The sequence below is a fragment of the Tamandua tetradactyla genome, chromosome 17 (assembly GCF_023851605.1).
Source record: "Tamandua tetradactyla isolate mTamTet1 chromosome 17, mTamTet1.pri, whole genome shotgun sequence".
Taxonomy (NCBI): domain Eukaryota; kingdom Metazoa; phylum Chordata; class Mammalia; order Pilosa; family Myrmecophagidae; genus Tamandua; species Tamandua tetradactyla.
Genome location: NC_135343.1, coordinates 17,616,030 through 17,643,788, shown reverse-complemented (window position 1 = coordinate 17,643,788; position 27,759 = coordinate 17,616,030). Strand labels below are relative to the sequence as shown.

The 27,759-nt window shown below is 38.2% G+C and overlaps 1 protein-coding gene and 1 long non-coding RNA gene across 4 annotated transcripts in view; one reads left to right on the top strand and one right to left on the bottom strand.

The window, feature by feature from the left end:
- Positions 1-21,679, bottom strand: part of LOC143660775 (uncharacterized) — a 46,216-nt gene extending 24,537 nt beyond the window's left edge. Inside the window, exon 1 of the long non-coding RNA XR_013164246.1 lies at positions 21,444-21,679. This is a non-coding gene — a long non-coding RNA (uncharacterized LOC143660775). The remainder of the gene's footprint in view (positions 1-21,443) is intronic.
- The window catches only part of SRBD1 (S1 RNA binding domain 1), a 280,304-nt gene continuing 274,180 nt past the window's right edge, over positions 21,636-27,759 (top strand). For all 3 annotated transcript variants that reach the window (XR_013164245.1, XM_077134136.1, XM_077134138.1), the window contains exons 1-3: positions 21,636-21,726; positions 24,722-24,801; positions 26,766-26,946. Coding sequence is in view for 2 of the 3 variants with exons in the window: in XM_077134136.1 (XP_076990251.1) it covers positions 24,722-24,801; positions 26,766-26,946 (261 nt within the window). In the remaining variant the exon portion in view is untranslated. The remainder of the gene's footprint in view (positions 21,727-24,721; positions 24,802-26,765; positions 26,947-27,759) is intronic.

Here is a 27,759-nt window from a genome sequence, read left to right as displayed (position 1 = left end):
CATAAGGGCAAAAATTGTGTATCATTTATAAGAGATAACTAGAAATAGCAAATTTTCAGAAATAGAAAGCAGATGGGAAGTTACCTGGGGGTTGAGGGTAGAGGGGAGTGGGGAGTGTTTGTGAAAATATACAAATAAAAAATAAAGACAAAAAAAAACATTACCAGGCTTACAAAGAAGAAGGAAAACATGTCCAATAAAGAGGAGAAAAGTCAATCAATTGAAACTGACCCAGAACTGGCCCAGATGTTAGAACTAGTGGACAAGGACATTCAAAAAGTTGTCGTAACTGAATTCCCTATGTTCTAAAGGCTAAGTAGAATATATAAAAGGCCCAAATTAGATACCTAGAGATATAAACTGCGATATCTGAGAAGCAAAACACATTATATGGACTCAACAGCAAGTTAGGCGTTGCAGAAAAAAGATGGGTGAATTGGAAGACAGAGCAATAGCAACTGTCCAAAATGAAACACAGGGAGAAAAATTAATTAAAAAAAATTTTTTTGTATAATATAACATATTTACATAAATAAAGCAAAGAAAAAAGCAATAGTTTTCAAAGCACTCTTCAACAAGTAGTTATAGGACAGATCCCAGAGTTTGTTATGGACTACCATATAGTCCTCTCAGATTTTTCCTTCTAGCTGCTCCAGAATATAGGAGGCTAGAGGCATAAATATTTTTTTTTATCATCACAATTGACTTTTTTCTTTTTTGTGAAAAATAACATATATACAAGAAAACAATAAATTTCAAAGCACACCACCACCCAATTAGCTACAGCACATATTTCAGAATTTGGCATGGGTTACAAGTCCATAATTTTAGGTTTTTACTTCTATCTGCTCTAAGATACTGGAGACTAAAAGAAATATCAATTTAATGATTCAGCAATCATATTTGTTTGTTAAACCCTACCTTCTAACTCCACCATCACCTTTGATTTTTCTGTCATTCTCTTCAGGGATATTTGGGCTATGGCCATTCTAAGTTTTCATGTTGGAAGGGGCTGTCAATAACATCCTTCTCCCTGCCTTTTATCTCCTATAGTAGATACTGTCCTTTTACAGAAAAGGAAGCTAACCACTGTCCAGTTTTCAAATTAAATAGCCATATACATGTTCCTTTGGTAAATGAGCTTGGTTTAAAGGAGAAAGGTGGAAAGCTGCTTCTAGAAAACTATTCTGGGAATAATGCATTAAAACTGGTCTCTCCTTCATTGGTTTGCCAGCTCAAATTTGCTTGGAAGTTTATAAAAGTCTCCTCTAGTTCAGCACCCACAGGAGCTATTTATCTGCAGTTCACTTTTCCCTATGACATTTCTCTTAGAACATGGACTGGATCCAGGTTAAAAGTCCTTGCCTGAACAGTAACCAGCTGGGTGATTCAGCATGAATCATTTAAGGGCTCTAAGCCTCAGTGTTCTCATCTGTACAAAGGAGGTGAGTCACCCCTGCCACCTACTTTCAGAGAGAGAGCAAGCAAAGATGAAACATACTGAAGACTCCAGAAGCCTGTGCAGAGGTAAATAGCATCATTGTGAAAATCCTTGGCCAACAGAGATGTTAGCTGTCACTACCTTGTTCAGCATTCAGCACTGGTCAGAGATCCTAAACTCCAATAGGCTGTAGTTTGATAGACAGAGAAGATTTCTTTATATCCATTAAGCTTAGAGCTCATTTGTGGTCCACTCTGAGTTGCAGATCTAAGATCCTAAAGCAGGATCCTAGATCACGGAGGGAAAACGCCTCCAGAGGTCCATAAGGAGACACCCTATTTTCCCATGTAGGTATCTCCACACCAACATTTCTGCCAGTACCATCATGCCTTGACTGGGACCCCTCTGTTACCTCTTGTCAGCAGTAGCCTTCTCAGGTGTTTCAGCTATAACTGTTAGAAAATCCCTCCTATGTGAGAACCCTGACTTACCTCTACCATTCTTTTGCCTGCTGGACTCACATTGAAAAGGTCTGCTCACTCTTTCATGAGCTGAAAGATATTTGGTGTCTTAGTTTGCCAGGGCTGCCATAACAAAATAGCACAGACTAGTTGGTTTAAACAACAGGAATTTATTGTCTTGACAGTTTGGGAGGCTAGAAGTCCACATTAAAGTGCTGGCAGGATCATGCTTGCTCTGAAGTCTTAGTGTTCTTTGGATGGCTTACTGGAAAGCCATGACTCAATCTCTACCTCCATTACACAACCTGTCTTCTCTCTCCTCCCATCTCCTACTCATCACTGTATCCAATTTTTTCTGCTTATAAAGTCTCCAGCCATATTGGATTAAAGCCCACCCCAATTCAGTTTTGTCACACCTTAACTAATAACACCTTCAAAGATCCTATTTAAAAATGGGTTCACACCCACAGAGTGGGTTAGGACTTGAACATGTCTTTGTGGGGGACATGACTCAATCCGTAACATTTGGATACAGCTGTCAGGTCCTTATTAGACTTCCCTACTCCAGACAAAAATGTATCAAGTGCATTTCACCCTTCTACATGTGACTGGATTTCAAGTCCTCATGCCCTCCAGGCTGTCCTTGGGACACACTTGAGGTTTGTCAGTGTGTCCCTTTAAGTGTGTGTGTGTATTGCTGCTGTGATACAAATCAAACTTAGGGTCACAAAACCATAAGCATATATTATCTGACATGGTTTCTGAGGGTCAGAAATCCGCCAATGGCCTAGCTGGGTGATGCTGGTTGAGACTCCCATAAGGATTTAGACAAAATGTTGGTTGGAGCTATGGTCATTTGGAAGCTTTCAGTGGAGCTGTAGGATCTACTTTCAAGAACGCCTATTCACACTCCTGTGTTTTGACAGGAGACCTCAGTTCCTGGAGGCTTTAGTCTCTTACCATGTGGACCTCTCCATAGAGCTGCTTGAGTGACCTCAAAACATGTCCCAGAACTAGTGATCCAAAAGAGAGCAAGGGGGAAGCCACAATACTTTTTATTTCCCAATGTTGGAATCACACACCATCTTATTCTATTCCATAGAATCCAGTTACTAAGAACCACTCATGCTGAAGAATTTGACTTCACCCTTTGAAAGGAGCAGTATCAAAGAACTTGTTGAGATATTTTTCAATCAAACACAGCATGGCTTTCAAAATTGGCCACCATGACTAAGATGAATGAGATATGATCAGTGTAGTTTATAGACAAACCATCATCTCTCTTGATATAGACTTTTTTCTCTTCTTCATGCAAGTATGGTGCAGTAGTCAAGTGCATAAGTCCTGGGTTCAGATAAACTGGGTTGAAAGCCTGGCTCTCCCTTTCCAAGCTGAGTGACCTTGGGCAAGTCACAACCTCAGGTTCTTCTTCTGTAAAATGGGAATAGTTTAGAAGGTTGTTGTGAGGATCCTGGAAATGCTTTACGTAACTCTCAAATGGTGTTAAGAGTGAGTATTAATGAAACCCAAGGTGGCATATTTTTTTAAGCAGCCCTTTCAGTCTGTTGATTCGTTTTGAGCTCATAGCCAACTAAAAATCATAGTTTTCATCTGATTAAACTGTGAAGTCTGGTCTCCTGTACTGAATTTATATAAATGCCTTTTTAAATTTGTTTTTAAAATAAATGTATATGTAATTCACATACCATAAATTTCACCAGTTTAAACTGTACAACTCACAAGGTTTTGCAACCTTTACCACTATTTAATTCTAGAACATTTCCATCACACCAAAAATAAACCTTGCATATATTAAGCAGTCACTCCTCATTCTCCCCTTCCCCCATTCCCTGCAAACCACTGTCTCTATGGATTAGCCTGTTTTGGATATTTTATATAAATAGAATCATATAATACGTGACCTTTTGTGTCTGCCTTCCTTCACTAAGCCTAATGTTTTCAATATTCATACATATTGTATCATATATTAGTACTCCCTTTTAGGGACAAATAATACTGCATTGTGCGGATATACCATATTTTGTTTCTTCAACCATCACAGCTGATGGGCATTTGGGTTGTTTCCAATTTTTCGTTATGATGTTATAAGCATTTGTATACAGGTTTTCGTATTAACATGTTTTCACTTCTCTTAGGTACATAACTACGAGTGGAATTGCTAAGTCCTATGGCAACTTTATGTTTTTCTTTTGCAGGAACTGCCAAAGTGTTCTCCACATCACTTTATATCCCCACCAACAATGTATAGGGTTTCAATTTCTCCACATCATAAATAATTTTTTTACAATAAAAATAGAGGAGTTTACAATCAACTTTACTAAATTTTCTTTTACTGATTTCAGCCAAAATTTCAATAGTGTGAGATAATTTTGAATCCTGATTCTCCCAATCTTCTGCTTTTCTTTGATTTATTGATCATCAACAGGTTGTATAGAAGTGCCAATCTGGTTGGAAATAGATGGGACCCTAACCCACATTTCTTCCTCACTTCCACCAAGATATCACGAAAAATACCAGGCATTTTTCTTACATCAACAAACATTAGATTTTCCAAATTCTCCTGACCTACCACATTATAGTTCACATGTAATTAGCAGAAGGCCATTTAGGAATCACTAACTATGATCTCCTTATTTTAGAGAAACAACAAAACCAAAGCTCTAAGAAAAGAAGTGACTTGCCGAAGCTCGCAAGGTATTGCCAGAGACAAGCCAGTTCTACTTTCCACCCTGTTCTGCCTGCCGTCCTCCATGGCCAGGTGAAGGAAGTCCCACCCAGGGCAGCAGTCATTTAATTTGCTGGCTGAGCAAGCATCTCCTTAGTTCTTCCCTCCACTCAACAGCTACAAGCTAGCTGTGGCATCACATCTTTAATGAACCTCTTCTGGTTCCTGCTAATCACTTCCTTTTCTTTAAATTAAAAACAAAAACAAAAGCAAAAATAAATGGACTTTTTCCTTTATAAATGTTTAAATACATCTGTTTAATAATGTATTCCAAAACCCTGCTAAGGATGGGAAATTTAACTAGTCTGTATTTCCTGTCATTCACATTTTCTACTTAAAAATACTTTTATCCCATCTTCAGTCATTTCTTTTCTTCATTAGCTCACAAAAATTTCCAAGAATGACTCTGTCTCATCCCAATATTCATTTGTTTTACTGCTGCAATTTGAAATTTGTTTAGACCCAGAGACTTTAACTCTTCTAAACTGTCTAGGTATCATCCTAACAATTTTCTTCTTGTATGACAGGCTTGAGTCCTTCTTCATGATATTTGTTCTATACTTTCCAGTTTGAAGAATATTATTGCTGGAGGAGAAAGAAGTGAAGTAAGTGTTACTGTTTTTCTTCTTTCAATTATCTGAAGTTTCTTCAATATCTTTTCCAAGTAGTGTCCTTTTCCTTTCTTCTTCACATTATTACTTAGGACGTACACTTTAATGTCCTCTTTTGCCAGCTTTCCAATGGAAATCTATGCTGCCAGAAAAAGAGGAAATACTTAGATACTGCTAACAGATTATATTCCAAGATACATTGTTCAATGAAGCTAGCAAGTAGAACCATAAATATAGGCTACTATATTTTGTGTGAAAATGGGAAAGAAAAATATAGATCATAGTTCATTGATTTTAAGATGCACATATTCTCAAATTTTTAATATTTCTGAAGTTAGAATGCATTGCATAATAGATGGCATCTCAGACATAGTTTAACTGGCAGTGCTTTCTTCCCTTGTGGTATATATAATATGCCTTGCAATCAATGCCAACTTTGATTTGAAAAAATACATTATTTGCATTTGTTTATGTGTACATAGAAGGATTTGAAGAAACTGGTAAAACAGATTATAAAGGAAGAGAAATGGATGTCTGGGGAACAGAGGTGGCAGATAACTAATTGCCCTCCTTTGTACATCTTGTGAATTTCGTACCGCGTGACTATGTTAACAAAGAATACATTTGAACAATAAATACAAATAAAAAATACAACTGGTCATCAGTTTTCCTGACACCACTACTTCCTAGAAGTTTGTACTCACAGCTGTACTTGGTTTTTTTGTTTTGAGTGTGGTGAAGGCCGGGCTGCACAACTGTGAGCACCACTCTTTACCCGCACAACTGTGAGCACCACTCTTCATTCTGAGTCGACATGCTATCTGGCCAGGCACCAACTCCAGTAGACAGGATCGCTTCTCCCAAGGTTTCTGTCATTTTTAGATCATCAACTAGAACTCTGTTGGTTAAAATTAAATTCAACGTAGACATTACCCTCATTGCTTCCTTGATATTCTCACTGAAAGAAATTATTCCATATGGCAAAGCATAAATTTTTCAGATGGTCTAATCTCATTAGATTTTACCTTCTACCAAAACCTTCTAGCAGCATCTGGGGAGGTGAGGGGGGTGGGAAAGTAAAAACAAAATCATACAGTTTAATTTGGGGCCAATGCACTTGACAACATTTGAGCTAACATGTTAGCTTACATGTGGCGTTTTTGTTTTTGTTTTTTTTTAATCAGGTAGTTCGTGCTAAATGAACCAGGAGGCAATAGAAACTAATGACTATAAGATGTTGGTGATTATTTATATCACTAAAACATCATTGGTGATTTATTCCTGTTAATGATGATGGTCATTTCACAGACCAATATGAATGTCATATACATCCAAAAAGTAATATTGTATCTCAAATCAACATTACTGTCAATCAGCGATATTAAACCTCAAGAAAGTAAAATCAATCCTAGCAATTCCGGGTGGCAAAGAAATACTGATAACCAACGCAGAGCTAAGATATCAGGCCAATTTCAAAAAGAACACAAATGTTTCAAACAGAACAGAGGTAGGATTTCCAGGGCCAGAGCTATGAAGCTTGGCAGAGATGAGATCCAGCCAGTGCTGGCTGGGTGTGGGTAAGGAAAAGTTCCAACGAGATTACCATCAATTCCTGTTGGCATCAGTAATTCCCTCTTATCGGAAGGGTGGCACAGGGTAAACAAGCTTCAAGGTCCAGTAGTAAAATGTACACTTTTCTATGGCCTATGTTTTGGGATGCAGATGAAGCAATGATATTTCTTAGAATTTCTAGGACAGTAATTATATAACTTTATTTTTCAGTAAGATTGGTTATTTAATGTGCAGCTAAGTGCAATTTAATATAAAACATTTCATGGAAATGACTTCCCAAATTGAAGAACAGACAATTTGTTCCAACTGTGGTATATAGAAAATATGATTTTATATAAATATCATCCATAAGAATTGCTACTAATCTTTTTGCCTTTCAAGACCCATTGGATTGCCCCTCCACTACAGCAGCTTTCTGTTACACATTCTGTATTCCATCAGACAGTTCTTCCATAAGTCCTTAAGCCAGATAGCATCTGTTTGTTCCTTCAGATTCATTCTCCACTTTTCTCCACCTTACTCTCTGTTTCAGGAGGCAACCTTGAAGGGCTGTCACGCCCACCAGCTTCCAGTTGACCTTGGCTCATGGGGAGGTCTGGCAGGAAATCAAGGGAGGAAATGAAGTCATGGTATTTATGCAATACTTCCGCCCACCGGGGTTGGGTATGTTCTCAACTGAGGGTCCCGGCTTCTCTCAAAGTGACTGGTTATACAGGACACTCTCCAGCTGCAGTCACCACCCCCTCCCTCATCCCTTCAGACCCAGGGTTTTAGCAGCATCTTCACTGTCCCTGGGTTCCTGCCCCTCTGCCCATACTCTTGTAAATAGTCATGTTAAATAAAACCCAATTTATTTTAATTTGATTACTGATTCATTCTCTTTACTTGACTTGGTCTGTTGAGGTGTTCTATTTCTTCTTGGGTCTGTATAGGTAGTTTGTGTGTTTCTAGGAATTTGTCTACTTCATCTAGGTTACCTAATCTCCAGGGGTGAGATTAAATTGCTAATTTGAAATTTTTCTTCTTCTTTTTTTCACATAGGCAGGCACCACCTTCTTTTTTTTCACACAGGCAGGCACCAGGAATCAAACCCAGGTCTCTGGCATGGCAGGCTCTGCCATTGAGCCACCATCACACCACCCTCTTCTTTTTTAATGTAAGCCTTCAGAGTTATAAATTTCCATCTATCTATCTTTCTATCTCTCTATCTGTCTCATCATCTATTACTTATCTTCTGAACATTTGAGAGCAGATTGCCCACATCATATTCCTTGAATACATACTAATTTCATGTACATTTCCTAAGAACAAGAATATTCACTTACGTAACCACTGTAAGTACACTTATCAAATTAAATAAATTTTTCACTTTGTTTTTAAATTAAAGAAATTTAACTTTGATACAAAGCTTACATTTTATGTTACAATTTTTCATATATAACAATAATGTCCTTTTAAACCTTTTCGCATTTGATATTGATCCCATTCAGGATCACAATTGAATTTCATTGTCATTGTCTCTTTAGTTGCTATTTCTTTTTTTTACTGTGGAAACATATGTGCAACATAGACCTTTCCATCCCAACTCCATATGATACCAATCAGTGAGATTAATCACATTCACAGTATCGTGGTACCCTAAACATCATTCACAACTTTCCTTTCACCCCAAAGAGAAACCCTATACTCATTATCCATTAACTCCCCATGTCCTTGCCCCCTGTCCCTGGTCATCTGTACTTTACTTTCAGTGTCTATGAGTGTGCATATTCTGACATTTCTTTGCGGTCACCATGGAGCTTAAACTTACCATCCTAAATCTATAATAATCTTGTTTGATTTGATGCTAACTTAACTTCAATAGCATATACGAATTGTATTCCTCTACGCTTCTGTTCCTCTATGTTCATGTAGATCTTGTCACAAATTACATGTTTATACATCATGAGTCCAAAACCATTGATTTATCATTACTTATGAGTGTTCATCTTATATCTGGAGTTACAAGCCAAATACTATGGAATTGGCATTTTTATTTACATATATCATTATCTTTACTGGAGATCTTAATTTCTTCATGTTGGTTTGAGCAATTGTCTAGTGTCCTTTCCTTTTAACCTGCAGGACTCTCCTTAGCCTCTAGTGGTGATGAACTACCTCAGCTTTTATTAATCTGGGAATGTCATAATCTCTCATTAATTTTTGAAAGATACTTTTCTCCAAATATAGAGTTCCAAGTTGGCAATTTTTTCCTTCAACACTTTAAATATGCTATTCCACTGTCTTCTTGCCTCCATGGTTTCTGATGATGGCAGTTAATTTTTTTAATGTTCTCTTGTACATAGCATGTTGCTCGCTTCTTGCAGCACTCAGAATTCTCTCTTTATCTTTGACATTCCACAGTTTGATTACATAATATACTGCAGAATGGGCCTATTTGGATTTATCCTGTTTGGAGTTCATTGAGTTTCTGGGATGTTTATATTCATGTCTTTCATTAAATTTATTTGGGATGTTTTCATTTCATTATTTCTTTGAATATTCTCTCTTTCTACGCCTTCTGGGACTCCCACATATATTGGTATGCTTGGTGGTACACAAGTCTTTCAAACTTTGTTAATTTTTCTTCATTTTTTTTCTTTCTTTTCCTCAGATAGGATAATTTCATGTGTTGCATCTTCAGGGTCACAGATTCTTTCTTTTGCTATCTTCAGTAGTCTGTTGAACCCATTTAGGACATTTTTTATTTCTGTTACTGTGGACTTCAGTTTTGTTTGGTTATTTTTCATGATTCCCGTTTCTTTGTTGATACTCTCTTTGTGTTCTTCTATTGTTTTCCTGATTTTCTTTAGTTATTTGCCCATGTTTTTCTTTAGCTCTTTTAGCATATTTAGGACCATGTTTTAAAAAGTCTTTGTTTGGTATGTCCAAAGTCTGGTCTTCCTTATTGATGTCTTCTAATTCTTTATCCTGCTCTTTTCCCACTGTTCCTATTTTGTTGTGTCTTGTAATCTTTGGTTGCACCTGGACATTTTGACATTTTAGTGTGTTATCTCTGGAAATTAGACATTGAGGCATCTGTTCCTTAAACTTGTATCCAGCTAGTGTTATGACTGAGATTTTCCTGAATTCCAGGCACTAATAGAACAAAAAATAAAATGAAAAAAAAAAAAAACACTTTTCCCGGTCTTTACAGATAGGTCTGTAGAGCTTAGCTGTCCTAACAATGAGATTAAAGAACAGCCTGAGGTGGATGCAAAGAAGTTTCCCCAGTCTTTGCTAAGTATGCATCTTGTTTTACTCCATCAACATGGACCCAAATGTCTCCTTTCAACTAGGAAACAGTGTTTCTTCACAGTCGTAGGTACTAAATGTATGCTCCAGAGAACAATCCTCTGCCCCAGGCAGCTGTGATTTGGCTGTTCTCCTACAATGTTCCACAGGAGAGCTCTTAAGCAACCTCTATGTATAGGGCAAGTTCTGAGATGGTGAAACTGTGACAATTGTCCTGGCTGAGATCTTCAGACTGCCACCAGACAAACTGGCACAGACATACACACACTCTAATATGTGAACAAAGATTAACTGCTCCCTCTAGAACTAGTACTAGGGAACCACACTGAGATTATTGCTGGCTCTGCCCTGAGTTGGTAAGGGAATCAGGAATGGCCAGCAAGGATACTTTGAGAGTTCCTACATTTTTTAAGTTTCTTTTTTCTTGAGTCAGTGTTTTCCCTGTTACTGCAATGCTTTAACTGTTTTCTGGAGCCTTGAGAAAGATGGCTGTGCTAGTTCCTGCATGCTGCTTAAAGCTTCTGTGGGGAGATGGGCCCCTGGAGTGTTTTACACCACCATCTTGATGATATCAACCCCTGTTACCAATTTACCTCAATTTGAATGTAACATTTATCTCCTGTTTAGATCTTGACTGATATATTCCCCAGCAGGAACTTTAGCTTGAAGTTGACAACATGGAAACAAATGCCCTCTAAACTAGGTTTCTGAATTGTGTAGCTGGTAGGGAATCCACATCACAATGATCTGTGAACTTCACTTAAATTGCAGATTCCCAACCCCACCAAATTCTACTTCCAAAAGTGAGGCTGGGGAATCAGTATTTTAACAAGCTTCCCAGGTGACATCTGAGCACATCAAAATTGGAATATTTTTCACAGGGGTAGATGATTTTTAAATACACTTATAATGAAACTACAGTTTTGTTGTTGTTGTTGTTGTTTCAAATCATATCAAGGAGTTAGACCCAATCTCCCACCAGGACTGTAGCTTGTCTTCCAAATCTCATCAAGAAGCAAAAAATAAAATGAATAATGAATGAAACTCATGCAAGATAATGACTACTGTGAATTAGTCTTTCAATGACTAAGAACCCTTATCTCAGTTTGAGAAAGTCCTTCTCAAGTATGATATAAACCCCAGATATTGATAAATTCAACCACATAAACATGAAAAATTTCTAATGGAAAAATCATTGTAAGCAAAATCAAGAGACAAATGATAAACTGAAAAAAAATATTCGTGACACATATCACAGGGCCTTGAAAAGGCTGTTTTTGTTTTTTTTTTTACAATTTTGTCCAATTTTAGAGTAATTTATTTTGTAGGGATGGGAGGATTCTCTAGTCACTTCACTCTATCATAGCTGGAAGTGCCACTTAATATTTAAAAAAAAAATTCTCAATTGTCTTCTCACAAATTATCTAACAAATAGCACAGATAATATGTGCGAGATTCTCTACCTATACTCTGATGAAGATGCAAGTAATGAAATATTCACCTGTGACAAGAAAAGTGAAAGAGGGAGGCAGAAATTGGGTGGAACTTACTATTTCAAACACTTATTGAAAACTATTTCAAAGAAGCACAGTATATTTCCTTAGTGAGGTCATGACATCAATTATATCAAAAACCCTCTTCTGCTTGTTGGACACCTACTCCATGGCCCTCCCTGTATGAACATCTGCTAAATCAACACAAGGCTCACTTTGGATGGACTCTCTGTGGACGTCTACACTGAAGCAGGTCAGCAGACGACTATACTGAAGCAGGTTTGCTAGAATTTGACTGACTGCCCTTAAGATCAGAACAATTTCATCCCCCACCATCCCCAAAGTCTGTCATTGTGAACTTTAGGAGAACATCTGTTTTCTGACAGAAATATTTATGGCATATGGTCATGGAGAACAAGTAGTCTTTGCCCGGCTCCTAAATCTGTGTAGCTTCTTAAAAACAACAGAAGATAAATTAGAGTTACGTTTCTTCTCCTCCTTCCCCCCTCTTCATTCTCCTTCTCCTCCTTCTGTTAGTACTTCCCTCCTCCCCCTCCTTCCTCCTCTTCTCCTTTTCCTCCTTTTTTCTCCTCCTCTTCCCTCTTTCCCCTTCCTCCTTTCTCAAGTTCTTCAGTTGTTCTGATGCTCATTTGAAAGGCACACTGTTAAGGCGTAGCACTCTTTTGCCCTTCAGTTGTGTTGACACTATCAATATAATTTGACTTTCTTGCACATTCTTATTTGTTAAACCTTTTGTAGTGTTATTCTTCTACTGCTTGATGTCTTTTTTTTAAATTAAAAAAATAAAACTAACCAAAATTCTTTTTGCTATACTATGAAATACTCTGTAGACACTGTTTATAAAAAATTTTTGAATGTGCAGTCTTCTGTGACTTATCCAGACGCTGTTCCTCTGGATTCCACATGTCAGGGGAGCCGGTGGGATATATCCTTGCAGCAACTAGAGGTACCAGTGATTATTCCCTATAACTGCTTTATCACTTTAACATATTTAAAAATTACTTTAGGGTAGCTTGTTATGCAGCAAGACATAACATATATATATAAGGGTTTAGCTGAAGTAGGTATTGCATATAGCTATTTTTTTTTAATTCTTGAGGTTTTTGATATATTTATTTAATTGCGCTGTGTAACTTTGGGTGAATTATTTAAACTCTCTAAGCTTTAATTCATCTTAAAATGGGGATAAATATATCTGCCTCAAAGAGTTACTTCGAAAACTTTAAAAAAAGTATATATAGTACTTAGCATAGTAGCTTGCAAGTATTAAGCACCCTGTGAATGTTAGCTATTTTCAATTAATAAACTATATCATAGTAGTCAGAGTGGCAAGCAGGATCTAGGGATATTTGATCTACATTTTGGAAAGGCATGTTTAAGGTTAAGTCCCATAACGTGCTGTATTTAGAAGCCATACGGCTACAGGTCGGTTCTCTAGGCTTTGTAAATGAAATGCACACTCTCTGCGGCGCATAGAGCACCCCATAAGAATCACCTGGTGTCCTCATACATGTATATAAGACCTTAGACTTTATTTAAAGTAGGTTCTTGAGGGCCAGTCATGGAAATCAGTATACAAAATAAGCCCTAAAACAAAAACAAAAACAAAAAAAATAGAAGCTCTTCTGGTGATTCTTATGTACATTAAAATTTGAGAAGTACTAGATAATGATTTCTAGAAACAGACCTGAAAGTTATAGAAGTTTTAGTCTTCGGACTTCTTTAAGTGACAAAACCTTGCAGGAAGTTATGAAGGGCTCCTATACATGGCTAAACTCTCTAGCCTGCAGGCCCCACCAGGAGTTTCTTGGTAAACTATTTGCATGTTCTTATGGTCAAATCTCGGTTCAGTCTAAGCAATGAAAATGACCAACTATTCTGTATGGACATTGTAGCCGAGCTAACTTTCCACATTATCTGGTGAAGCCGTAGGTGATACTTCCTCAGTTCGAAAGCATTCCTTAAGGAGGATAAATTCATATATTTTAAGCTTATTTGTTTGCATAGTTAATTGTGAAATTAGGTCATTTTCCCACCAAGTATGTTTTCTATCTGTGTGGATATTGGTTTCCAGAAAATGTATGTATTTAAAAATGTTTTTTTTTTTTTTGAGACAATTTTATTACTCACAGCAAGTGAGTATTAGTATTTGTATAGGTTAGCCCCAATTCCCATAGGACAATGCAAAGAAAGTCAGGTAATACCTGCAAATGCTAGTGGGCTGCATTACAGGAGCTAGGTAATCTTTTTTTTTTTTTTTTTTTCCCTTTTTAATTGTGAAATATAGAATATATACAAATAAAAAGCAATAATTTTCAAAGTACACTTCAACAAAAAGTTATAGAACAGATCTCAGAGCTTGTTATGGGTTACTACCTACTATTTCAGATTCTTCCTTCTAGCTGCTCCAAAACACTGGAGGCTAGAAGAAATATCAATGCAGTGATTCAGCAGTCATACTCATTTGTTAAATCCTATCTTCTCTGTTATAACTTCTTCTTCTCCTTTGGTCTTTCTCCTAATCTATAAGGATCTTTAGGCAATGCCTGTTGTGACTTTTTCATGTTTGGAAGGGGTACCCATACTAAAGGATAGGGGGATGTAATTAGTTGATAATCTTGGAGAAGCTGGTCCCTCTGGGTCTCAGGATTTATCTGGCCTAGGAACCCTTTGGAGATTACAGGTTCCAGGAAAGTAAACATAGTGCGTGAAACTTTTATAGAGTCTCAGTCTGAGCCCTACATGTTCTTAAGTGTTAACAGGACTCTTAAGAGTGGTGTTGGTTGAGGTTTAGCAAACCATGGCAATTAGTGCTATCTAACTGAAGCTTACGTAAGAGTGGCTTCCAGTATAGCCTCTTGACTCTATTTGAGCTCTCTTAGCCACTGATGCCTTATTTGATTACACTTCTTTTCCCCATTTTGGTCAGGAAGGCAATGTGACTCCCACAGTACCAGGGCTGGACTCATCCCTAGGAGTCACACCCCATGCTACCTGGGAGACTTTCACATCTAAATGTCACGCTTCACATAGGGGTAGGGTACTGATTTTCTTTGCAGTTGGGCTTAGAGACAGGTCACACCTGAGCAACAAAAGAGGTTTCCTGGGAGCAACTCTTAGGCCTCATTATAGGTAGTCTTAGTTTCTCCACTACAGAAAAAAGTTTCATAAGGGTAACCCTCAAAATCAAGGGCTTGACATGTTTTGGGAGTCCCCAGTGATTCAGAGGGTACCCTGGGTTTCTCAAATGGGAAAGTTTAATAGTTCCATTTTTTTTTCCTTCAGACCCTCAAGGGACTCTACCAATACTTTTTAATTATCAGCCCATTACAGTCTGAGATGTATCTGGGTATTACATTAAACTACACAGAATTAGAAGGCCTTGTTCCCCTTCTGGACTCCAAGAGTTTGGATTGTTTAAATGAGCTATCCAGACAGGCTGATTTAGATTGTGTATTATAGAAAATTTAGGTTCTAGACGTAATAAACCCTTCTGCCTTGGTCCCATAAGGTAGGTGAAGGTCTAGAGTACATACACTATCATCTTTTACACTGGATTGTGATTTACCTTAAACCTATCCAGATTGGGTTCATTGTTTTTTTTGGGGGGTGGGGGGTGTTTGTTTTTAACTCTAATTGAAGCCTGATCTCTTTTCTGGTTACTTTGACTGTTATTGCATATAGCTATGCTAACTTTTAGGGCTACAGCACTCCAGTTATGGGTCATGGGTGTCACAGAGTTACTTAAAGTGCCAGGGAAACACCAGCTGATACACATAGAGCTCAGTGTCTCAGAATCTAGAAATATACTTACAACTTCAGACAAAGCATGGCTGCTATAAGAGCTTACAATCTAGGGTCCCATTTTCTTATAAGTATTTTCTGAAAGAGACCATAGCGTATTTGTTCTCTTGTTTCTGGCTTATTTTGTACAACACATTGTCCCTAAGGTTTATTCAATTCCTTTGTGTGTCTCTTGCCATTCTTCTTTTTTGTAGCTGCACCATATTCCATCATATAAATATATCACAGTTTCCCATTCTGCTGCTCAGTCATTGTACCCATCAGCTCCCGCCATTTAGGGCATTATGGATGATGTCCAAAATAAACACACCATGTCTTACAGTATCCTCACTTGTTTTTACAATCAGCAGGACTCTTAATTTTAGACAACTTTCATTGGTCCATAGTGATAAAGAATTGACAAAAACAGCACCACCAAATATCAAATTCAAAACTATCCCTTATCATTTGTCTCTTCCACCCAACTAGTTGCCCCTGGTAATGCCATGGTGCTATTTATGTCTTCCTGTTAACTATTGGCCATAGCATGCATTTTTAGTTTCCCCCCATACTCCTCTACTATTGACTCTTTGTCCAGTATCAAACCTTTGCAATAGTTCATGCAAAAACTTATTTATAATTGTAGACTGAATCAGTGGGGTACATGGCACTATATATATATATATATATATATATATATATATATATATATATATATATATATCCCCTTTCATTCATATTCTCCCTCATTATGGCAGTGTTACTTAACCCCATATAATAGCCTGTAAGCAGCTGGAATGCAATATACCAGAATTGGAACCGCTTTAATAAAAGGAATTTAATAAATGACAAGTTTGCAGTTCTAAACCTATAAAAATGTCCAAACTAAGGCACCCAGAAAAAGATACCCTAATTCAAGGAAGGCCAATGGGTTAGGAACACCTGTCAGCTAGTTAGTCACATGGCTGGCATCTACCGGTCCATTGCTTCTGGGCTCTATTGCTTTCAGCCTCTGTGCCTGTGGGGGTTCCTAACTCTGCTTCTCCAGGAATGGCTTTCATCTCTTGGCTTCCCTTACTCTCTCCAGTTCTGGCTTACTTAATATCTCATGGCAATGTCTCCTGGGCTCCAAGCATCTCCAAACATATGTGTCTCTGTTCTCCAAGTGTCAACATCTGTGTCAGTTCTGCTCTGAAGTTTCTGTCGGCTCTCTCTCTGTCATCTCTCTCTCTGTCATCTCTGTCTGCCTGAGCTCTCTCCAAGATGTTTTCTCTTTGGAAGGATTCCAGTAAACTAATCAAGACTCATCCTGAATGGTTGGAATCACATCTCCATCTAATCAAAAGGCCACACCCACTACTTGGTGCACCACATCTGTGTGGAGATAATCTAATCAAAAGTTTCTACCCTACAGTATTGGATCAGGATTAAAAGAAATGGCTGCCCTCACAAGATTGGAACAGGATTAAAACATGGCTTTTGGGGGACACATAATATTTTAAAACCAACACACCCAACTAATTAGTTACCATCAATTCTATTCATTGCCTTGCATTTACGTTCAACCACATTGGGCAGTCTTTCCCCCATCTCTAGCTTTTGTGTACCTCTAGAACTGCTTTATTCTACAGTGTAACCTCTGAGAGTACCTTTACCAGAGTAATAATAGCAAAATCATACAGTATCTTTTCTTTTGTGTCTGACTTATTTCACTCAGCATTATGTCATCTACATTGTCATATGCTTCGGGACCTCAATTCATCTTACTGCTGCATAATATTCCTTCATATATATATACATACTACCCTTTGTAATCCACTCATCTGTGGATGGGCACTTGGATTGTTTCCAACTTTTGGCAATTATGAATAGTACCACTATGAACATAGATGTGCAAATGTCTGTTTGTGTCACTGCTTTCAGCTCTTCTGGGTTTATACTGAGTATTGGTATTGCCCAGTCATAGGGCAACTCAATATTTAGTTTCATGAGGAATTACCAAAATGGTGCAGTGGCTGCACCATTATACATTTCCACCAGCAGTGAATAAGTGTTCCAATTTCTCTACATCCTCTCCAACATTTGTAGTTTTCTATTTGTTTCATAGCAGTCATTTTTACAGATGTAAAGTGATATTTCATTTTTGTCTTGATTGCATTTTCCTTATAGCTAACGAAAATGCGTATCTCTTCATGTGCTTTTTAGCCATCTGTATTTGCTCTTCCAAAAAGTATCTATTCATATGTTTAGCCCATTTTATAATTGGATTGTTTGTTCTTTTGTTGTTGAGCTGTATAATTTGTTTATGCACAGAGGATATCAAGCCTTTATCCTATATATGGTTTTCAAATATTTTCTCACATTGAGTTGGCTGCCTCTTCACCTTTTTTTTTTGTCTGTTTGTTTGTTTGTTTGTGCCTCTTCACCTTTTGACAGTCATTTGAGGCACAGAAGTTCTTGATAGTAAGGAGTTCCCATTTGTCTATTTTTTCTTTTGCTGTTTGTGCTTTAGGTGTAAAGTTTAAAAATTACCTCCTATTACTAGATCTTGAATATTTTCTTCAAGATCTCTGCATTTTATTCTAGAAGTATTATGCTACTGCCTCTTATATTTAGGTCTTCAATCCATTTTGAGTAAATTTTTATATAGGATTTAAGGTAGGGGTCCTCTTTCATTCTTTTGGCTACTGGCAACCAGTTCCCCCATGCCCATTTACTCAAAAGACTCTTCTGTCCCAGTTCTGTGGTTTGGAGCTTTATCAAAGATCAATTGCCCATAGATTTGTTGGTCTATCTACACACTCTCAATTTGATTCAATTGGTTGATATTTCTATATTTGTGCCAGTGCAATGCTGTTTTGACCAGAAAGTGTTGGTCCTCCCATTTCTGTCTTCTTTTTAAGGTTTCGAGGTCTCTTTCCCTTCCAAATACATTTGATACCCAGCTTTTCCAATTCTCCAAAGTTGGTTTGGGATTTTGACTGGTATTGTATTGAATCTGTAGATTAATAAGTGTGGAATGTCTTTCCATTTATTTTTTTTTAAGCAATATTTTTGTAGTTTTCTGTGTACAAGTCCTTGACATCCCTGGTTAGGCTTATTCCTAGATACCTGATTCTTTTGGTCGCTATTTTGAATGGAATTTTTTCCTTAATTGTCTCCTCAGGTAGGTCATCGCTTGTGTATAGAAGCATTACTGATTTTTGTACATTAATCTTGTATTCCACCACTTTGCTGAATTTGTTTATTAGCTCAAGTAGCTTTGTTGTTAGTTCTTCTTGGAATGTTTGATAAAGTTCCTTTGTGAAGCCATCTGTTCCTGGGCTTTTCTTTGGGGTAAGATTTTTTGATGACTGACTGAATCTCTTTATTTATAATGGGCTTGTTGAGATCTATTTCTTCTTGAGTCAGTATAGGTAATTTGTGTGTTTCTAGGAATTTGTCCATTTCATCTAAATTGTCTGGTTTGTTGGCATATAGTTGTTCATAGTATTCTCTTAGATTAAAAAAAATTTCTTCAGGATCCATAGTAAGGACACCCTTCTCATTTCTGATATTGTTTATTTGCATCCTCTCTCTTTTTTCTTTGTTAAGGGATCTATTTTTTTGTTTGTTAGGGGGTTCCATCAATTTTATTGATTTTCTCAAAGGACCAACTTTTGGTTTTGTTGATTCGTTTCTACGGCTTTCCTGTTCTCCAGTTTGTCTTTTCTGTTTTGTTATTTATTTTCTTTTATTTGCCTTTGTTTTAGTTTGCTATTGTTTCTCTAATTACTCCAGGTGAGAAGTTAAGTCCTCAATTTTTGCTAATTCTTGTTTTTCAATATAGGCATTTAGGGCAATAAATTTCCCTCTCAGCACTATCTTTGCCACATCCCTAAGTTCTGATATGTTGTATTCTCATTATTATTCATCTTCAGATAATTTAGCAATTTCTGTAGCAATTTCTTCTTTGATCTATTGATTATTTAAGACTGTGTTGTTTAATTGCCATGTGTTTGTGAAAGTACTGGTTCCTTGGTCATTACTAATTTCCTGCTTCATTCTTATGTGATCAGAGAAAGTGTTTTGGATAATTTCAATCTTATTAAATGTACAAAGACTTATTTTGTGTCCCAGCATATAACCTGTCCTGGGGAATGTTCCATGTGCACTAGGGAAGAATGTATATCCTTGTGTTCTGGGGCTTGTATCAACTTGCTAAAGCTGCCAGAATGCAATATACCAGAAACAGAATGACTTCTAAAAAGGCAATTTAATAACTTATCATTTACAGTTCCAGTGCTGAGAAAATGTCCAAACTAAAGCACCAACAAAGGTTCCTGTTACTCAAGAAAGAATGATACTGTCCAGAGCACCTCTGTCAGCTGAGAAGGAATATCTGCTAGCTTTCTCCCCTGGCTTCTTCAAATAGCTTCCCGGGGGGTGTTTTCCTTCTATATCTCCAAAGGTATCTGGCTATACAGGCTTGCTAGCTTTTTTCAAAATGGCTCCTTCTTAAAAGACTCCAGTAAACAATTCCATTTTGAATGGGTGAAGACACATCTCCATGGAAACCATGTAATCAAAAGATCCCACCCAGCATTATTGTATGAGGATTAAAGAACATGGCTTTTCTGGGGTACACCAGTTTCAAACCAGCACAGTGTGTAATGGTTTTTATATGTCTATGAAGTTTAATTCGTTTATTGCATTGTTTAGGTTCTCTATTTCCTTGTTGATCCTCTGTCTGGTTCTTCTGTCTATAGTGGAGAGTGGTGTTTGAGGTCACCCACTATTATTGTTGAAATGTCTATAGCTCCCTTCAGTTTTGCCAATGTTCGCCTCATGTACTTAGGAGCTCCTTGATTGGGAGCATAAACATTTATGATTTTTATTTCCCCTCGGTGAATTGTCCCTTTTATTAACATGTAGTGTCCTTCTTTGTCTCTGATGACATCATTAAAGTCTATTTTATCTAATATTAATATAACTACTGCTTTATTTAGCTTACAGCTTTCGTGGAACATCTTTTTCCATCCTTTCTTTTTTTTGACTTTTTTTTAATCGAGAAATCTTCATACACAATCAGTCCATACATAATATATAATCAATGGCTCACAATATCATCACATAGCTGTGTATTCATTGTTAGAAAGAGAATAAGAGCTCATCCGACTGTGGAGAAGAAAAAAAATTTATTCACGATCTTGCAAGAACAGGCACCATCCCAAAAATGATGGCCGGCGTATCAAACAATAAAATGCCATAGGCATTTATACCCTAAACTTAGCACACACGCCCCTTCCCTGTTTCTCTGCTGACTGGATACTCCAGAAGTTATAGCCTATCCAGATAGTCTAATTCAAACTTCCCGCAGAAGGTTCCTGCTTTTGATTTGCATTTCAATGACCCCGACTTGTTCCTACTTGTTTGTCAGAGGCGCTCTCCTTCCCTGCCTGCAGCCTGACTTGTTCTGCAGCCCTTTCTTGCGCCATCTTGTGTGAAAGCTAAAATTAATTTCATACACTCAGTGAGTATTTACCTCTCATATGTACCAGGTATCTTAGGTGGGGGGTGAAGTGGGAGGCTGTGGAAATGGGTCCAAAGAGACACAGCGATTTGCCCAAGCATACCACCTAGCTCCTGAGAGAACCCAGTTTCCAAATCAGTGTACTTGGCAGCGTATCGAGTGCAAATAACAGAAATGATTGCAGAGCTAGAGTGTTCCATTAAAGTAGAGCACACGATGGGGTGAATAGAGCAGGCAAGATTTGAAAACACAAGCCCGGATGTGTAATCTTATTTCAGGGCTTAGAAAATAATGAATTGAGAAAAAAAAAAAAAGGTAAAAGACACCATAGAAGTTAATTAAAGACATTTCAAATTCATTTTAGAATAGTAAAGGTTAATCTTTTTTCATTGTTCTGCAAATTACAATTAATTCACCCAACTGAATTTAAAAAAATGAAAGATGAAAAGAGAGCAAGGACGGTAGAGAGAAGGAAGAGAAAGAAAAGCAGCGAGCCGCGTAGCACTCACACCACCTCCTGCCCCGCCTCCGGCGGGATCCGGGAAAACGGCTTGGCCGGGATCCTCGCGTCAGGGCCCCACCCCGGCGCTCCCTCGGGATCCCAGCTCTACCCCGGCCTCCGCCTCACGCGGTTCCTCCCCGCGCCAGTTGAGCGCGCCTGGGAGGGGCCTGTTGTCATGGTTGCCCCCGCTAAGCGAGGAGGGACTTCCGGGGTTTGAAAAACTTCCGGCGGGAACCGGAAGGTGCGGTCGCACACGGGATCCCGGGCCTTCCGACGCGCCCGGCTGGAAGGTGAGCTGTACGGCTGCCTTGGCGGCGTCCGCCGGGCTTGCGTAAGCCCTGTGCTGGAGCCCTGGTATTGTGGGGGCCATTTAAAGAACTCTGAGCGCTCATTTGGGAAGAAAACCTTTTATGAAGTGAGAGATTCCATTGCATTTTACTGCCAGCGCTCTGAATCGCAGAACTACACCCGGAAAACCTCAGCTGGGTGCCGCGTGTCACCTGTCGCGCGGTCTCAATCTAATTGCAGCCTAGGGGCAGACATGTGAAAGCTCAGGCATACCTAGATTGTTTTTATACCGCAAGGTATCAATGATGGGGAGGAAGCGCTGCTTTCATTACCGGCTCATGGCCTTGTTTGAATCAGCTGCATCTTCAGCAGTGTGCCTGGCCCATCGGAGGCGCTGAGTAAACTGCTGGGGAGAGGAATGAATGGAAACTCTTTAGGCAGCTTTCCTCGAACCTCCCATGTGACAGCTTGCCAATGTAGTATGTGTGGAAATGGAAACAAGTCTTGGTATTGGGGTTCTGGGTTCCAGTCCTTCCTCTTCCGCATCTCTCCTCCTTTAAGATATTTCATCTCACTGGATCGATCTCAGGCTCATCAAAGAATGTACAGGACCATCTGATCTCTAAGGCCCTTTCCGACTCTAGTATTTTATATTTTTATGGCTTAGTTCCTTAAGGAAATTTTTCTAGAGGCCTCTTAAGAAGTTGGTCCCTTCTGGTTTTGGAGCCGTTTGTTTTTGATTTTTCAGTTTTACTTTAAATTGTTTTATGTGTTCCCCTCACCCTCCGATTTTCTCTTGCCCCATGTAGTGCCTCTTTTCTTAGTGGCATCACATCAGAATTATTGATTTGGAACATGTCCCAACAGAGAAAAGAAAGGAGGGAAAATTCCACGCCACAAAGAATATATATGTTCTGTGCCATCACTTTTACAAGAAAGCAGTGAGTGCCATATGTGGCATTGCCTAAATAGTGATGGAAAAAATGTACAGACACTTAGCATGTATTTGTACATATTACTATGCTCATTTAATAAATATTTACAGAGCAACTACGAAGTGCCAGGCTCTGTGATACAGAAGTGAGCAAGGCAGTTGTATACTCTGCTTTCAGAGTGTTTAATACTGAGGGGTAATGAAGACAATAAATAAGTAAACAAAAGGATAAATACAAATCATGTTATACACTACTGTATAAAGGAAACAAAGGGGGTCCAATAATAGTAGTGTAACTGGAAGAAACATTTTAGGCGTAAAATGTTGAGCTCCAAGGGCTGAGGAGCCAGCTGATTAATGAGCAGGGGAAGAGTGCTCCAGGCAGAGTGAAACTGAGTTAGGAAAGAATGCTGTTGTAATGAGAGCTCAGGAGCTTCAGTGAATGGTAAATGTGGTTAGAAGGGTAGTCAAGGGCCTGATCTACAGGGCATTTTAGGAAGGCTATGGTAAAGAAATACTGGATTCTAAGTGGAGTATGGAGTGGGAAGTCACTGAATTTTAATTTTTAAATTTAAAATGTGTGTGTGTGTGTGTGTGTGTGTGTGTGTGTGTGTGTGTATCAGAAAATTTGCCATTTTGGCCATTTTTTAAATGTACAATTCAATGGCACTTATTAAATTCACAATGTAGTACAACCATCACCACTTTTTCTGAAATGTCATTACCCCCCCCCCCCCCAAAAGAAACCTAACCATTAAGCAATAACTCCCCACTGTTCTCTAACCTCCCATCCTCCAGCTCCTGGTACTCTCTGATTCACTTCTGGCTCTATGAATTATCCTATTCTTGAAATCTCACATAACTGGGATCATACAATAGTTTTCCTTTTGTGGCTGGCTTATTTCACTTAGTGTAATGTTTTTAAGGTTAGTCCATGCTATGTGTATCGCTACTTCACCGCATTTTATAGCTGAATAACATCCCTCTGTGTGTATATATCTCATTTTGTTTGTGTTCATCTGTTGAAGGATGCTTGGGTTGTTTCTATCTTTTGGCTTGTATGAATAATGCCGCTGTGAATATTGGTGTCGTTGAATGGTTTTTAAGCATTTTCTAATTGTTCTCTTGGGTTGATATATGGAGAATGAATTCTAGGAGGCAAGAATGGAATCCGCAGGGAGGCCAGTTCGACTATTACAGAGGTTCAAGTGAGAAATATTGGGAGCTTGGACTAAAGACCCAGGGGAGATCTCGAGACGTGAAAAGATTTCAGAATATTTTGAGGAATGAATTTTTGTGACTTATTGATAGATTGGATGTTGGAGATAAAAGAAAAAAATATTTGTAAGGTTTCAGCATAACTAATGAAACCTTGAAATATATGGGTATGTTTAATATCTGGTTTTTGGTGATGTGCATGTGTCTATGTGTATAAATATCTAATCTTTTCAAGGTTGTTTACTTTAAATATGTGCAGTTTATTGTATTTCAGTCATACCTCAGTGAAGCTGTTCAAAGTTTTCCCAGGGTTTTGATTTAGCAAGTATGTAGTTTTTAGTGCCATTTACTGATATGGCTGCTTGTTCAGTCAATCAATGTCATTTATTTGGCTTTCAACTTTATAGCGAGGTCTCTATACTATAAGAAAATGTAGAAGAGGGGAAAATGTTTATTGTTTTTGAAACATTTGTAGTTTAATAAAGGATATTATATGCTACTTGTTAGCATCAATATCAAATAACACTTTCAGAATACTCAAGCATATAATTAAAAAAACAACTAAGAACTATTACCTTATAAGAACTTATATTTTTCAAAAGAAGGCCTATACTTATAAGGTGTTGAAACCTCTGGGAAGCTGTTAGCTGCTCTTGTAATTGGCAGCCACATAGACAGAGAAACCAGGGTTTGAATGATGTTTGTGGTTTTTTTTTTTCTTCCCTCCAAAGTAATTTCTAGCAGTGGGGCTCTTGGAGTATCAGTTTTGAATGGTACATCATTTTGTAGCCAAATAAAGTGATTAGACTATTCAAATAATGCTAATTTCATATTGTTTCTTTCAGATGTCGTTGTTGCCAAGAAGAGCAAAATTGAAGGTACAAGCTGCAGTATCCCAAGATGAATTTTCTTCCTTCTCTGATTTGTAAGCATATTGGTTTACTATGGGGGTGGGGAAATGATGTATATTTTAAGGAGTAAATTAAGCACTCTTTCACTTGCTAACTTCTATCATTTTGGTTGGAGAAGGCTGTGTCTTTTTTATTCATCCTTGCAACTCATATTTATTCAACTCATGTTATGTGAGGCTCTCTCTGGGTGTTGGCAACAAAGTATTGAACCAGAATTTAGCTTATGTTTCAGTGGTAGAGACATAAAGTAACCAACTAAGCATGTAACAGAATGTTTATACTAGGATGTAAGTTCCATGAGAGAGGGAGTGTTATATTTCACCGTAGTGCAGGGGTTCTCAACTTGGACACTGTTTACATTTTGGGCGGGATAATTCTTTGTTGTTAGCAGGGGAGGAGGGCTACCTTGTACATTGATATTTAGCAGCTCATCCCTGGTCTCTATCATTAGATACAACAGTCCTTCTCACTTGGCTCATTTGTCACAATCAAAATTGTCTCCATACCTTGTCCTCTGTGGGGCAAAATCATGCCTGATTGAGAACCTCCTCTTTGGAACACTGTACTAGGTGCTCTGAAGATAGTAGTTAAATGAATGACTGATTACAATGTTAGGCAATAATAAGTGTTGTGAAGAAAAAGCAGGGCAGGGGGATAGAGAACCAGTGAGTGGTTGGAGTCGGGGCGGGGACACATTTTGGAAAGAGTAATCAGGGAAGTTCTTTTAGAGGAAGTGGCAATTGTGCAGGATTTAAATGAAATTTGGGAATGCAGTTTGCAAAGATTTGGGGCATGGGTGTTCCAAATAGAGGAAGCAGCAAGTGCACAGACCCTGAGGTCTGTTCAAGGAATGAACTTGAGAATAGCAGGAAGACCAAACTGACCAAAGCAGAGAGTGGTTGGAATAGGAAGGATCTAATAGGCTATGATAGGTGTTTTAGTTTTTTTTGGCTACTCAAGCAAGTACCATGAGTTTTAGTCTGCTAGGCTGCCAAAATGCAATATACTAGAAATGGGCTGGCGTTTAGAATTTATTAGTTTACAAGTTTACATGACTGTGAAAATGTCCAAATCAAGGCATCATCAAGACTATACCTTCTTCCTGAAGACAGGCTGCCAACAATCCTGGACTCCTCTGTTAGATGGCAAAGCACATGGCAACATCTGCTGATCTATCTTTTCTCTTCGGGTTTCATTGCTTCCAGCTTCTGGCTTCAGTGGCTTCCTTTCTGTTTCTGTGGCTTTCTCCCTCAACTTCTGTGTCTTTCTCTTTGTATTCATCCCCTTTATAAAGGACTGCAGTAAGAGGATTAAGACCCACCTGGGGCACACCTCAGCTGAAACGACCTAATGAAGAGTTCCTACCCACAAGAGGTTTACACCCACAAGAAGGGATTAGCTTTAAGAACATGACTTCCTGGGGTCCATTCAGCTTCAGACTTCCATACCATGCAATGGGTCAGCTTAAACAATGGCTTGTGGTTTTGAGGCTAAAAGAAGGTTCAAATCAAGGCATCTTCAAGGCAATGCTTTTTTCCTGAAAATTGGCATACTGGAGTTGGCTGCTGGCAATCCTTGGTCCTTGGCTCCTCTATCACTTGGCAGTGCACATGGCGGCCTCTCTGTTCTCTTGATTCTCTTTCGGATTCCGTTGAGTTCCCTTCCCTATCTAATCTGCCTCAAAGGTAATAAATGGTTTTCTAAGTCTTGGGTGTATGTTGTATATGTGCTCGCAGCTTAGGTGAAGGGAGAACGAAGAGACCTGTAATTTATAGCATATCAGGGACATTTTTGTATTGTTTCCTGATCAACTGTGTTTCAGTTGTAAGCAATAGCTATGAATTGCCTGAGCCCACATCACTCCTTTATAATGAAACACCTCCTATGTTATAATTTTTTTTAAAAGTACTTGTCTCTTTTTTTCCCTTTGACATTTAGCCTCATTTTTCCTGAAATTCTTCTGTCATTTTTCTCTTAGATCATCTGTCTCTGAAGAAGATGACAAGGAAGATAGTGTCTGGGAGCCTCAAAAGAAAGTCCCCAGAAGCCGTAAGCAGCCTATTCCCAAGGAATCCAAGCCAAAGAGGGTGCCTCGGGCGAAGAAGAAAACTCTGCACATCACTGATGGCTCAGGAGGTGTAGCTGTTAAGGAGGAACTGGTAGGTGCTACAGCTGGATAGAGAGGAAGTAGAGTATTTTCTTAATTGGTGATATAACTTTCTCTTTATGCAGAGCAGGACAAAGTATGTAAATGACAAAACTACAGGGGAGTGGTATCTCCTACCATGGGTCTATAATTGTATTTACTTATCAAGATCCATTCTGTTGGAGAAGGAATATTTATCAACTGGTACATATGTACATCTTACTTTAGGCAGATATATCCACGTGAATCTGGATTAAAAGAACCCAACAACAATGGAGTATAGGCTACTTTACATTACAAAAAGAATTATTTATTTCCAAGATCATTCAGTGTGATACTAACTTTAAATAACTGCCTGCCTAGGATATTTAAACTGATACAGCGGATATGTCACTTTCCAGGAAGACGGTTATTGTATATAATAATATCCTGTTCCATCACCATTATCACAAATACGACACCTCAACCCCCTGGTGGGAGAGGAAAGGGAAAGTAGACAAAGACAGGAAGAAAAAGTAAAATGATTGAAGGTGGAGGTTTGAAGTAAGAGGAAGGAAGAAAAGACAACAATCATCAATTAGACACTTAAAAATATCCTCTCTGGAGTCTTCAGGCAAGATTTATTTAAATCAGAATTTCTCGAAGTGTTCTTCATAGACAGCTGGGGTACTTTTCAGGAACTCTCGGAGGATGATGACATTTTCATAATAATGCTAAGATGTTACCTGCTGTTATTCAAGTTGACATTTACATTGATGGTACAAGGGCAATGGTTAGTAAAACTGCTGATACTTAAGTACAAATCGGTCAAAATTTTTAATTTTAT